Genomic DNA, 14,030 nt, shown 5'->3' on the forward strand with positions numbered 1-14,030 from the left:
TGTAAAGTGTGTGTGTTAAAGGGCAGGGAGCATGATAATGACTGTGAGGACTTCATAATTGCACTGTCTCAAGGCCTTTTATCAAGAATGAGTCTTGCCTATTTAGTCACATCAATGTCATACCGTGCTATATGTCTCCACTTTGTCTAAACCACGACTGCACCCTCACCTTCCTGCACTCCATATAAAAGCCCTTGTTTACATCACACCAGGGTAACAGGCTTGTCATTTAGATAAGCTAATCAACATGCCTCAAGGGCAATTTGCAATGCAGAGAAAAGAAAGAATACATGGTAATTACACAGAAAGCCTAGCAGTAAGAGTCTGTAGAAGAGCCTATAATTTTCTCTTTAGAGGCTTTTTACAAGGGCCATTTGCTCTAATGCTTATTTAACTGATGACTTTGAAAGTTAATCTAATTAAGGAGCTGAGGCTTCAGTGTTTTATGTCTAAAACACACACACACCAAAAAAACTCTCCAAAATACCTTTTCTGTATGCAGAAAATGATCTTGATTTTTGTGGAAAATATGTTTTGTGTTCCCATCTAATTTTTTACAATTTCCCCCTCATATGTCTTGTCTTTTTTATGTGATCGTTGAAAAGAAGCTGAATCGTATTGATAATTACTGGCTGATGATCATCAAGGGGTAAAAAGTGAAAAAGCATAAGATTTCTGAACAGAATATAAATTAAATCAATTGTGTTTGTTGCTTGTATAGTTTAATTTATTAATTATTTTTAATTGTATATGGTAATTTAATGTGTTAGGGGCAATGAAACATTTAGCTTAGCCCGAGCTTCTTAATTTTAGCTTTGTCTTTGAAGTCTATGTAATATTGTATTTGTGTATATTTTCATTTTTGCACAAAAGTTAGAAAGTGGTTAGTGCAAGATCAAATAATAATTAATCCCTGCAAATCATAATTAATCCCTAAAGCAGTAAAACAAGCTGAAACCCTTTTTTACTTATTCACCATTTACATGAAAATATAAATGAATAGGATTCTCAAACAAGTATGACTATAATTTGAGTATTTGTCAGATTTGGGGTGAGGTTGACTGTTCAAATCAAACCTTCCTTATACTGACTGCATTCATGTTTCATGTCTTCCACAGTTGACCTCACTTGTCACTGATTTGCTTGTAAATCAGGTGTGCGTTGCTGAAGTGGGTATTTCATCAAATATGTGCATCTTTACTGTTTGTCAAAGCGAAAGTATCTCATATGTGCCACTGATGTACATTTGTTTCTGCATCCACAGAGGGAGGAACATGTGAGGTCATTGCAGCACACCGATGTTGCAACAAGAACCGCATTGAGGAGCGTTCCCAGACCGTCAAGTGCTCGTGTTTACCGGGAAAAGTGGCCGGAACAACACGGAACAAACCCTCCTGTGTAGACGGTAGGAATCCAGATCTGACTTCACAGCATCCTCAGTCAAAAATATCACCTTACCCAAAATGTAGCACCATTTAAGTGCAAAATCAGGTTTGGATGCCTTTTTCATGATCGGATGTAAGACCTTTTTAGGGAAATGTTACGAAAAAATAAAAAGCTTTCTCCAGTGAAAATATCTCATAATATCTCAAATTATCTGACATTTAGGTCTGAGTAAAATGGACTGAAATGAATGGCATCTCAAAACAGGCTAAAGGATATTTTTGTAAAAAGACAAAAACAATGACACATAAAATGAACACTGATACAAACTGCATAAATCACAACCTTATTGTTGTTCCTTTTTCTCTTTGAAGCTGCAGCAGGTGTGAAAAGTGCTTTGACAATTCCTGTGTGAGCGTTCGAATATTCAAAAACGAATGCCCATTATAAGTTTAGACAAGCATAATTTGGAATAACAGACTTTCAAAGCTTTCCTCAGATGACATTTCGCTTCAGCTGTCAACTTGATGGGATTTTAGAGGATTTATTCAAATTTGATGCAAATGCCTAGGGGCCCACATGACCTCTCCACTAAATCAAGATAACCCTGTGCTAACGCATAAATAAACAAATATTTAGAAGAAATATATGTACATATACTTTTCTTCGTGTGTCACGATTAGAGCTTAACCTAATCTTTAAGCCTGAGGCTCAAGATGTAGCACATATATAGTATGTATGAATCTATGTATGTTTGTATGTTGTATGTATGTCTCATTTACTCTACTCTCTCTCTATATATATATATATATATATATATATATATATATACGATGAGTTTTTGGCTCAAGATTTGCATTTAAAATCACACCAGTCACCAGAGGTGTTTAACTGGGATTACTTTTACATACATTTAGTCATTTAGCAGATGCTTTTATCCACAGCGACTTACAAATGAGGACAATAAAAGCAGTCAAAACGAACAAAAACAATATATAAGTGCAAATGACAAGCCTCGGTTAGCCTAACGCAGTACACATAGCAAGGTGTGTGTGTGTGTATGTATGTATATATATAAAAGTCTGTGAAAGTTATTTTGTGCCTCTTTGAGATGGCAGAACACAAGCTTCTAGAGGGCACATAACTCTGAAGTAATGAATTTAGGTAAATGGGTGCAGAGCCAGTGGGGGTTTTGTAGGCAAACATTAATGCCTTGAATTTAATGCGAGCAGCTACTGGTAGCCAGTGCAAATTGATGAACAGAGGTGTGACGTGCATTCTTTTCGGCTCATTAAAGATGAATCTTGCATTGGCATTAGAATTAGGACATGGCTTTCTGCAGACCAGTCAAGTTCTTCCACACTGACTGAATCAATCATTTCTTTTTGAACCTTGCCTTATACACAGAGGCATTGTCATGTTAGAATAGAAATGGGTCCTGTCCAAGCTGTTGCTATAAAATTAGAAGCACACAATTCCCTAGAATATCACTATATGCTTAAACATTCAGATTTGTACTCATGGAAATTACTAAAGTAGTCGAACCTGTTCATTAGAAGGGGGTGTTCCAATACTTTTGGCTCACTTTTGTGTATATAGCGACAGTAAATTAGTATTGCACTTGAGTTCCCTTCCACCAAAAGAATACAAAAGTGTTTGAAAGGTCACTTTTTTTATGCTACATCACTTTCTCCATTCCTCACAAGTCTTTTTCAAGCTTCAGATTCCACTCGTTTGTCTTTTGAATACTGTCAATGTGATTTCACCGCCCTGTTCCACAACAGATCGTACTGAATGCCAAACTCTAGGTGGTACGATGCACTAGAGCTGGAGCCGTGCTTCTCTTCGCAGCATACTGATGTGATCTGTGTAATAGCATAGAGAAAGATTCACACTTCATGCCTCCATGCGTGTATCCTGCAGGGAAGGCCAGGTCCCGCACATCTGCTAGTGTATCGATCAAGCCAGGCAGCTTGTTATGTGGGCAGGTGAGATAAAGAACGGAGTTGACAGACCACTGGGCAGTGATGTGTGAGGGGTATGACCATCTACATATGGTCATACATATGAGTCACCACATTATAAATGTGCGTCCTTTGTGTGTGATAAGAGTAGGATTTGGATTACCACATGTTAAGGGTGACATTTAGACTATGGTTGTCATGATGGTATCTTTGGTACAGAATGCTCATAGGTCAGGTCAATACACCAGTCAAACACTGCATCCAAATGTGAGTACTTCATACTATATAGTAGGTGAAAAGCAGTATGTGAAATACGTATTACGTTTAATTTCATGAAACAGTGGATGAAAAGTACCCAGATAAGCTACTGATTCCACTGAGGTTCTGAAGTACACTTTACTATCCTAAGAGGCAGTCAAGCAATGTACAGTAGGTCACATGACAGGGCCAACTTGGCGCATATTGCATGTGTATGATTGTAAGTATTACGGGAAATCATGTCTTTGTTGACTAATAGATTACGTTTTAACAACATTAAGTTAAAATATGTACAGTATATAACTGCTTACTATACAGGTATAGTGAATTATAAAACAAATTGAACATCGTTTCAAAAATTTTAATATCTCGACTTTAACACTTACATACTCTAATTACATTCAAATTGGTTGTGAATACAATTAGGTATTTAGGTAAGTGCAAATGTGTAGTGTATAAGCTAAGCTGTCAAGCTAATTGGGTATCTGTATGTTATGCTAGTTCATAAGCTAACTAAAACATAAAACAGTCTTTAATGGTCATTAAAACATAGTTCAAACAACATATATCATAACATGTTAAAATAAATATCCATTAAAATTAAAGCCCATTTAAAGTACTCATTAAAAGGCAGTGAGGTCCTAATGGAGACCCAATTTTGAGGGAGGACCCGATTTTTCATTATACTGGATTGCATTCATACTACACAGATGCATATTATAAAAAACAGTCACAAAGTTCCTCATCAAATATAGTAGGATATATACCTACTCAGACGGAGGCCTCTCATTATGAAATTGAATTTGAACTAGCGATGGATTGGGCCGTTTCTGAGAAGTTGGAGTTACACAGAGGCAGCAGGATTGTGTGATATTGCTTTTACATAGTTAATATTGAGTAGCTTTAATATTGCCAGTTACTTTGTCTGTTTATGCACCGATGAAAATACTTCCAAAAGAAGTCAAGCACAACCAACCAACTTCTATCATATGACATGAAAAATTATTAATTTTTACTTAATGCTGACATTGACTATTTCAGAAATATATTTGATTCAAATTAAAGTTTTTGCAGAGAAAATAATCTTACATTTTCATTTTATTTTTAACCTATTAAGGAATAGCAAAACATAGTGTTCCAGAAATGAGCTGTTTCCAAGTTACATGCAAGACTAGTTTTCCAGTGTTTGATGCCACATTGATGCTAAACTCATTTGCATTATGTTGTCTGAACACGAACCTGTGTATCACGTCTGGTCTTTGTGTAAACCAACACAATATTATTATTCATCAGAGTAATACACATAAACAGCTGCAGGAGTGTTTGAGTGAGCATATATGCTGAAGCCTTGTTCTGTTTCTGATTATGCAGTTGTGGAGGAAGTTCCCGCTTCCCTCATGTGTGCTCTGGCCTGGATATACACTCATCTTCTGCTTGATAATAATACTGTCTTTATGAGTAACGACCCTGTCTGCTGAGCCTGACGGAGACCTGAGGGAGGACCTGCGGGGACAGACTCAAACACACTGCTGCTGTCACACACGAGCACGCTTATGCACATAGTCACACCCCACACACATTTAAAGCACACACGCTTCTTTGTCACCACCTTTCTCTCTCTATTACACACTCACACAATTTTTGTCGCCCTACTAAAATCTGTCAGCGAGTGTGCATGGGGTTCACATCCTTCACACGTGCCAAAGAGAGAGTGGCTAAATTTGGAGAGCCGTCGCCCTCCTGTCATCTGACTTTTTAGAAGTCGTTTAGGCAGAGTTATTAATGGAATAGCAAAAACATACATTCTCCATCTCTTATCACCTGAAGGGTAAACAAAAAAAATATGAAATTCTTTGTGCCGAAAAACTTCATATGTTTAATAGATCTAATTCAAACAGGCAGGGAAGCCGCAAATTAACAAATTTTGTTTCATGTGGTAATTTTTGCTATTTATTCCTAAAACATCCTAATCTGGTTTGCTGTACTGAACTGTTCTGTTTCCTTGTAGAGTTTCCTGGTTTGGAGGTGTTTTGGGCTTTTTTTAATTATTAAAGCTTATAAGGATTTGTTTGGATGTTGGAATTGTGTTTTGAAAAACTTTTTTAAAATATCTCATTCAAACAGGCTGGGAGGCCACAAATTACCGTGTTTAGTTTGCTAGTAATATTTAGTTATATTTGTGTTAAATTTCTGTAACTAATTAATGAAAAAATATCTTCAACCAACCAAAGCTGGTCTTAAGTGGTCTGTTGTCTCTTTGGCACTTTTCTCCAGCTAAACACCAGCTAAATCCAGCAAACCAATTTAAAATGGATAAAGCAATTTCGTTAAATAGATGTGTTAACATTTTATTTTATTAGACGTGCACTAGTTCAAAAATGCCATTCTCATGGGAAGAAGCTTCTTAATTAAAAAATATATAAAGGGTAAGCAATCAAAAAATATGAAGAAAGACAAAAATTAGCTAATTTTGTTTCATGAGCTAAAAACACTGTCTCTTAAACAGACCTAAGATGGTTCTTTCCCCAGGCTAAACACAAGCAGGGTGGGAGACCATGTTAAACCAGCAAAGTCCAGCAAACCATTCTAGAATGATTAAACAGTTTTTATTTCAACAGGACTTTTGCTGTTTACAAAAATAAAATCTGACTTTAGCTACCATAATCATGCCCATGTTTTTTGGGCACTAGTCTAGCTAATACAAGCTCTAAGGGGAAAATAATTCTATCATTTACAGTATAATCATCCAACTTTATTATCAAAGCTCTTTTTTGTTTTGTTTTTTCCAAAATCCACTTGGTTCAAAATTCTCACAGGAACAATGCTTCTTTTATTAAAAAATTACCAACTTTTTCCACCTGAAGGGTAAACAAACCTAAAATATTGAGTTCTCTGTGCTGAAATTGTTAATAATATCTGGTCTTAATATATTTAATTTGAAAAGGTGGTGAAGGGACAGATTAGCTAATTTTGTGTTAGATTGGAGAATTATTGTTTTGGGAGATATGTAGCTGTGTGCATAGAGACAGTGGCACAGTTAGTGGGAGTGTGCTGTCAGATTATCCCAGCATGGGAATTGATTATTAGCTTTGACAAGGAGAACTACGTCCCAGTTATGTCAGGCCCAACAAGACTCTTAGTAAAGAACATCCCTTTTAACATGTCAAATGCTGGGCTTATTCACCACATACACACATACGGGGCTGTTCACACACATAGGGATTAAATAACCCAGCTTTAGACCCAATTTTACAGGGTCATAAGCACAAAAAAACCCACAATCAGAAATGTTTCATCTTTCGCTAATGCTAACATTGTCTGAAAGTCCACTGCCGTTTCCACTTTTACATTCGTTCTGTTTTTTTCAAGCTGTTTTCTGTCCTTTTTCCTTGTTCCTCTTTTCTCGTCTCTCTGTGTTGTACAGACATTCACACACACACCCTTTCCGTAACCATCACTGATGTAGAATGAGCCCTTCTGTTTTGCTGGGGGCCGTTAATGCAGAGCATGACAGGTTGTCATGGTGCATTTGATAGAAACCCTGCGGAACACACACAAACCAGATACACTTCAAGTGAGCTAAATGACTTCATAAACATAGCTGATCAACATCCACTAAAAGAGAGAAAAAAAACTATACATGAGATTATTTATGTATGCTCCTCCAGACATGTGCAATAAGATTGCAAGACTTCATACACAAGCCCAATCAGAAGCAGTGATGTGTGCCACTATGAAAACCAGCAAGGGCATTGCGGGATGCAAGCTTTTTAATTACCATTATGTGTAACTTCATAATTAGAACCACTCTCATTATGTTTCCACATTTACATATTCTGTCTGTTTGTTTAATCGCAATTAAACTTTGCCCCAGTTCTGAAGATTAATTGCATATTTATGGTGTCATTCGCTTCTCACCTTAATAATAATGTTTTAACACAGCGCTTAGTGTTCATCTGAGGCAGAGGCGGTATTGTGACTGCTAGGCATTCGATGGAAGTCTGAAATAATGAACATCAGTGGCACCCTGCAAGGATGGAGCTGTCAGAATCCATGAGCACACAGTTCTCTGAGCACCTGGGCAGAAGAACTCTGAAACAGCTCTACCTGTAAGTCAGGTGCCCGCAGAGAGGACAGGTCAGGATTAGAGCAACTCTGCACCAATAAACACAACATTTCATTTTTCCACTTGCTTGCTCTTTCTAGATCTCTCTCTCTCTCTCTCTCTCTCTCTCTCTCTCTCTCTCTCTCTCTCTCTGTGTCCCTTATAGAAACTCTTTTCTCTCTCTGAGAATCTGCACCAATAAACACAACATTTCATTTTTCCACTTGCTTGCTCTTTCTAGATCTCTCTCTCTCTCTCTCTCTCTCTCTCTCTCTCTCTCTCTCTCTCTGTCTGTCTGTCCCTAATAGAAACACTTTTCTGACTCTGAGTAAAAAAAAATAGCATACTAATGTAATTGTGACTTTATTCCTCTTAATTGTGACCGTAAATCACAATTGAGGTATTATAGCCTTCTACAACTTCTTCAAAATTGCGAGTTTATACCTTTCAAATGAATAGGTCTTGAGCAATTTCACTAGCCACTTTATGTATCGCAATTGTAACTTTACTGTATATCGAACAGTTGTGATTTTTCTTGACAATTGCAGGCTTTTATCTCATGAATTTGACCTTATTTCTCATAAATGCAACTATTTCTCCCAGTTGTGTTTTTTTTTTTTCACAATTGTGACTTTTTTTGTCTTAATTGCAAATTTTTACTTTGCAACTGCAATGTAATTTTTCACAATAGTGATATTATATTTCACAATTGCAACTTTATATATTACATTTGGGAATTTATGTCAAATTTGCAACTACAATTGCTGCGTTACTGTATTTCAATTTCTTTTCAAAATTGCAAGTTTATATCTCACAAATGTGAACTTATATCTCACAACTCTGACTTTATATATCACAGTTTAACTTTTTTTTATCTCAGTTTTGACTATAACACTTGCAACTTTGTCTTACATTGACCATGTCTCACAATTGCAACTTTTTACAATTTAATTGCAAACTTTTTCAGAGCTGTGACATTACAGTATATTTCAAAATAGCAACTTTAAATATTACAATTGGGATTTTATGAATCAACATTTTATATATCGAAACTGAGATTTTCTCATGAATGCAACCATTTAATATTTGCTATTAAATGGTTACTATTACTATTACTATTACCGTTACCAACTATTACCAACTTATTTTCTCTTGCAACGTTATATCTCATCACTGCAATTTTTTAATCTTGTAATTGCAATCTCAGCTGAGACAAAATTGTGACATCGTATCTCACAATGTGATTTTTTGGACCCTCTAAAATGAGAATGACCTTTCCCTAATTCCACTTGCAGCTGACTAGAACAAATCATGGTTGTAACTAAAACCTTCTGGCTATTGAGGGCTGAGCCTTTCACTGTGGCCTGTCCACACATGCCAGTACGAAGCAGAAAAATACAGGAAAGAAAACTGCACAAACAAATTCACAAGGTAGTTATCAGCAAGTATCAAAAAAAGTCAAATTCATGTGTTGAGAATCTTCTGAGCCTATATATAATCAAGCATTGTTTTGTGCATTTATTGAGAGCTGTGAAGAAGAACACACACACACTGTATGGTGAAGCTCACTTTGAAGAAAGGCTGAGGACTCTGAGGTCTATTCATTAAGAGTGGAGAGTTTTGACAGGGTCATGATTGAGAGACCTTACGCTGCTCTTTGAATGTCTAATCAAGCCACACTTCTTCCTCTGTGTAAAACACTGACTAATGGCGACTAACGGCACTCCATCCCTTCCGAGGTCGGCCTTCTCTGACCCTCAGATGGAGACCTGATCTCGGCTCCCCGTTAATTACACCCCAGGTTAATTAGAGCTGTTCGGCTCACCCTCTGACCTTATCCGGCTTTATTGCGACCGTTACCTGCGCCTACTTAAAAAAGATCATTCAGGTCATTCTGTCCTCACTAAGAGCTCAGCAAAGGCCTTATTTAATCAATCAGGTCATTAACAGACCGTTTCTCTGGGCAGACAGAGAAAGAAAGAGTGGCTGAAGTGGATTTAAAGAGTGAGTTCATTTTTCACTTTGATGACGTTGGAGGACAGCAGGGGGCGGGGCCAAAGGGGGCTGGCCATTATCTGCACTGATGTATCGATCCAGACCCCGGCGCTGTGAATTAACACCTGCAAGAAAAGCAAGAGAATTTAAAGTGTAATTGCTTAGTGCTCTTAATCTCCGCTGGAAGTGATCGATTGAGTGACATTGGGAAAACATGGTGTGCCGCTGAATCCATCCTGGAGTCCCTGGTGTTTTCATATAAAATTCAAAGCTAGATGGGTGTGCCAAAATGAGACTCTTTTAGGTGCTGTAATTGCCATTATTATTTGGGTGTAATACTTTACAGTTGGGTATATTTTACACTTATAATTAATTCAGTTTAAAATAATAAAATAAAATATTAAAACTAATAAAATTAAATTAAAAATGATAATTTATAGTTAATTGTAATAGCAATTACAGTGTTTAAATTAATACAAAATATTTGCACATTTAATTCATGTAGTTTATTCACAAGACTTTTGTAAACGGTAGCATGAGTGCAAATGTGAATGCGTTATCTTTAAATAAGCTTTATTAATAGTCACAAACTGTATTAATTTATGTAAAATATAATATATAAGTATATAAACTAATATAAAATATTGAAATATGTCAACTAAATTATTGATATTATGTATTTATTAAAACTTGTTTGAACACCATGTGAAAAAACTTTTTGCCGTTTTTATTTCACATCTTTAGTGAAACCATGCAACCATGACATTAAATTTCGTACACAAACAGTAACATGAATGTAAATGTATTGTCTTATTTTTACTTTTAATATTCACAAGAATTATTTATTTGTTTTTATTTTTATTTTAAATAAGCTTTATTAATGTTTAAACACTTTATAAATGTATTTAATATGATAATTGTAACATTTAAGAATATTAAAATATAAAATATTGAAAAAAGTATTTTTTTTTTTTTTTTGCTAATTTGTTTATATTTAGATATTCCTGATGTCCTAGGCAAAATTCATTATATAAGATTTTTTTTTTAAATTCTTCAGTGAAACCATGTAACTATGCCATGTGTTGAATCTCTTCTTATGGTTCCTCAAGGTGCTTCCTTTCACAGATGATTGACAGATACTTTGTCACTCTCAGTTTTGCTTTTGAATGACCCTGTCTGTCTGTGTGTGTGTGTGTGTGTGTGTGTGTGTGTGTGTGTGTGTGTGTGTGTGTGTGTGTGTGTGTGTGTGGAAGTGTCATCTCTGCATCAGTGATAGACAACATAGTGTGATGTTAATGAAAAACCCTTTGACAGCTTGATTTATTTAATCCCAAGCAACAGATGACATTATCTGTTACCTGACAGTGCTGCCAACCTGCGTACAGCTCGGGGTCACAGATCTACAAGCACGTCACAAGGTCCACACCTGCTCCCAATCATCCAGTACTTATGATGATCAAGGACCTTCAGCAAACGCAACCACAAGCCATTACAACACAAACCAGAAAAACTGAAATTTAAATCAGCCTACCTCTACCTACACTTCTGCTCGGCAGCGACTCCAAGAAGACAGATGACCAGGAAAGTGAGACCTGGGCCCCATGGGTCCTGCTCTGCTCCAATAAGCCACTTTTTCTTGCCCTCTCTTGGGAGAAAACACCATCCTGCTGAGGCTACGATGGCAAAAAAGTTGCTGAAGTTGTGACTTTTTGATGGCCGGGAGGACCCTGAAGAGGGCGAGATGCCGGAGGGAACCATATAAGGATCAAGGCCCAGTGAGAAAGGCCTGACTTCAGGCTGAGAAGGTCACCTGAACGGGGTCTGGCATGAATCCAGACAGATAAAAGTCTGAGAGCAAAAGCACTGACCTTGGTGTCCTCTCTCGTGAACTCTCTTCCGCTTGCCAAGTTTGCGATGGAAAGAGAGAGAGCGGGCCATCTGTCAGACGGGTCAAACGCTGGTGTGGTAGACATCAGACCATTTGTCTCACTTTGACTCTGCTGTATCCACACATTTAAGGACTGGCAGTAAGTGCTGGAAGTGTCTTCTGGTCATGTTGCTCATGTTTTGTGTAAACTTGTTTTATCATGGAAACGTAGTATAAGTATACATTAGAAAATGGTGTATAAATAAAATCATGTATAATTGTTTAATTAGAGTGAAAACAAAGCAGAGAGTGCATGATCCAGAGTGTGATGTTTTTATAAAATGGTTTAATAAAATAAGTTTCATTAATACTGAGTAAATTGTATTTTAGACAGATGTGTCTAGGTAATTTTGGATATTTTTGCTCTACCAGCAAAAATAATTACAAAGACCGAAAAAGTAACTGCCCAAGCAACAACTAGATATACTTGGTTCCTGGATGAATCAATTAATCTGTTGAGTGAATGATTCAGTGACTCATTGATAAAATCATTCACACATGATATGTGGTCCAAGCGGGCCGAAGGGGAAGGTTAGGATGATCCCTGCGATTTCTATCGCAATTTCACTTAGGTTTTACTACCAAATTAGATATTAGTTATAGAGATGTAGTGTATGTTTTAGTGTATGCTAAGGGCAGTCAGCACACCTTTTTCTTGCTGCATACATTCGCTTTGAAGAGGCCAAGACTACAAGTGTTGGTATTGGGACAGGCCAAGTCATTTGTTTTGTTACTTAAATAAATCAGTGTTTTGGAATTAATCAGTGCGTGATTCAAAGACACTTACATGTTTCATTTGTGAATGAATTAGTTTCTTTAAAGGAATCAGTTGAATGGATGATTCAGTGACTCACTTGTAAAGTCACTTGTTGCCCCCTACTGGCTCATGGATGTAACTTGCAGAAAGAGTCGCAGAGCTACATCAGCACTTTTGGAACATGCTCAGCCAATCAAATCCGAGGACCAGAACTATCTGTTGTATCATCAAATGTACATCTTCCAAATAGCCATCTTATAGTACAGGTGTTGTCCAAAATATAAATGTAGCCACATTCTGCTCAGACAGTACAAGCCTGAGTGCCCTGAATACAATTCTTTTTTTGTACAAAAAAAAAAGTCTCACATTTCATAGGCCAGAGTTTTAATCTGGGCTTCGGTGATTCCATCATTGCTCTGTTCCATGGAATTTATTTCTTTGTCTCTTTTTTGCTTTGTTGCAGGTATTACTTGACTATTTTTCAAATGGCTTCAGCATTTAGAGTGTCTGAATATCACTCCTTCACTGCCTGGTAATAAAAAAGAGGCTTGTTGGTTCTCTCGATGTATGAGCTCAGGAACATTAAATTTGAGAACAAGCACCCTGTGGCAAAACACCTGTGCAATATCTGCTTTCAAAAAAAGAATGCTGCATTTCATGTAAATTGTGTCATTCTGCGCTTCAGATCTATTTTTCACAGTTTCACTAAGTTTGACCACTCAGATGGGTGTTTTGGGTGTTGAAACATAACGGACAAGACGGACTATGATAACAAAACTAATATCTCATCTCCTCCGTGGATGACTAACTGCATGGTATTCGTCCTGCACAACAACACAATCCTATCTTTAACATGTACATGTATACAATCCCGCTGACCGCTAATTGCTTTGTGATTAAGATGGTACACAGTAAAACTGAGCTGTACAGAAAAGTGGCAGGTAAAGGAGTAGGAAGTGTCTGTGGTAATCACTCTCCATCCTGTTCAGACCAGAGGGAGTTTAGTGTTTAATGAACCTTGGGCTAGTGTGTGCACCGCACAGCTGTGTTTTATTTAAAAAATATGGTCATTGAAATGATTTCCCACTATGATGTTAGTGTGTTGGTTTGAAATAGAAGCTACACTAAAACTATGGAAAACATTTCGAGAGCTGGTTTCGTCGAGGGAAAACACATTGACTTGAGGCAGCCTCCATTTCTGTCGTCACCACGTGTCTTCCTCTCTTCCTCCTCCCTCTGTTGTGTGTAGCAGTGAATGCTCCCTGACACGTACACACAAATACATACTCAAAACCCATGCTGATTACAAGTGGGGGGGTTTTTTCATGCTTTGCTTTTAGCCTGAGAGAAACTATTCAGCAAATGTTATTCAGTGAATATTTATGTCAAAATATACTGAACGCCTTTTTAATTCAGTGTAATATCAAAGTAAAATATGTGGCTTGTCACGTTGCACTTAAACCTGAGTTACCACATTACCAATTATAGACTAAAGAGTGCTTGCCTTATTAAATATTCATGCTCTGCAGTCACAGAAACTTTCACATGCTTCATCAGGTAAAGCAAAACAAGGCATAGCAGATTTACATGCTGACATTTCCACAGACGGACAATCAAATTAAAACCGGTCACATACTTGTT

General features: G+C 36.9%; 1 protein-coding gene across 4 annotated transcripts in view; it reads left to right on the forward strand.

Moving 5' to 3' along the window:
• Positions 1-14,030, forward strand: part of LOC107600286 (protein FAM19A1-like) — a 182,823-nt gene that overhangs the window by 159,390 nt on the left and 9,403 nt on the right. For all 4 annotated transcript variants that reach the window (XR_001610746.1, XR_001610744.1, XR_001610745.1 and 1 more), the window contains one exon: positions 1,265-1,405. Coding sequence is in view for 1 of the 4 variants with exons in the window: in XM_016292138.1 (XP_016147624.1) it covers positions 1,265-1,405 (141 nt within the window). In the remaining 3 variants the exon portion in view is untranslated. The remainder of the gene's footprint in view (positions 1-1,264; positions 1,406-14,030) is intronic.

The sequence above is a fragment of the Sinocyclocheilus grahami genome, unplaced genomic scaffold (assembly GCF_001515645.1).
Source record: "Sinocyclocheilus grahami isolate Dianchi unplaced genomic scaffold, SAMN03320097.WGS_v1.1 scaffold281.1, whole genome shotgun sequence".
NCBI lineage: Eukaryota > Metazoa > Chordata > Actinopteri > Cypriniformes > Cyprinidae > Sinocyclocheilus > Sinocyclocheilus grahami.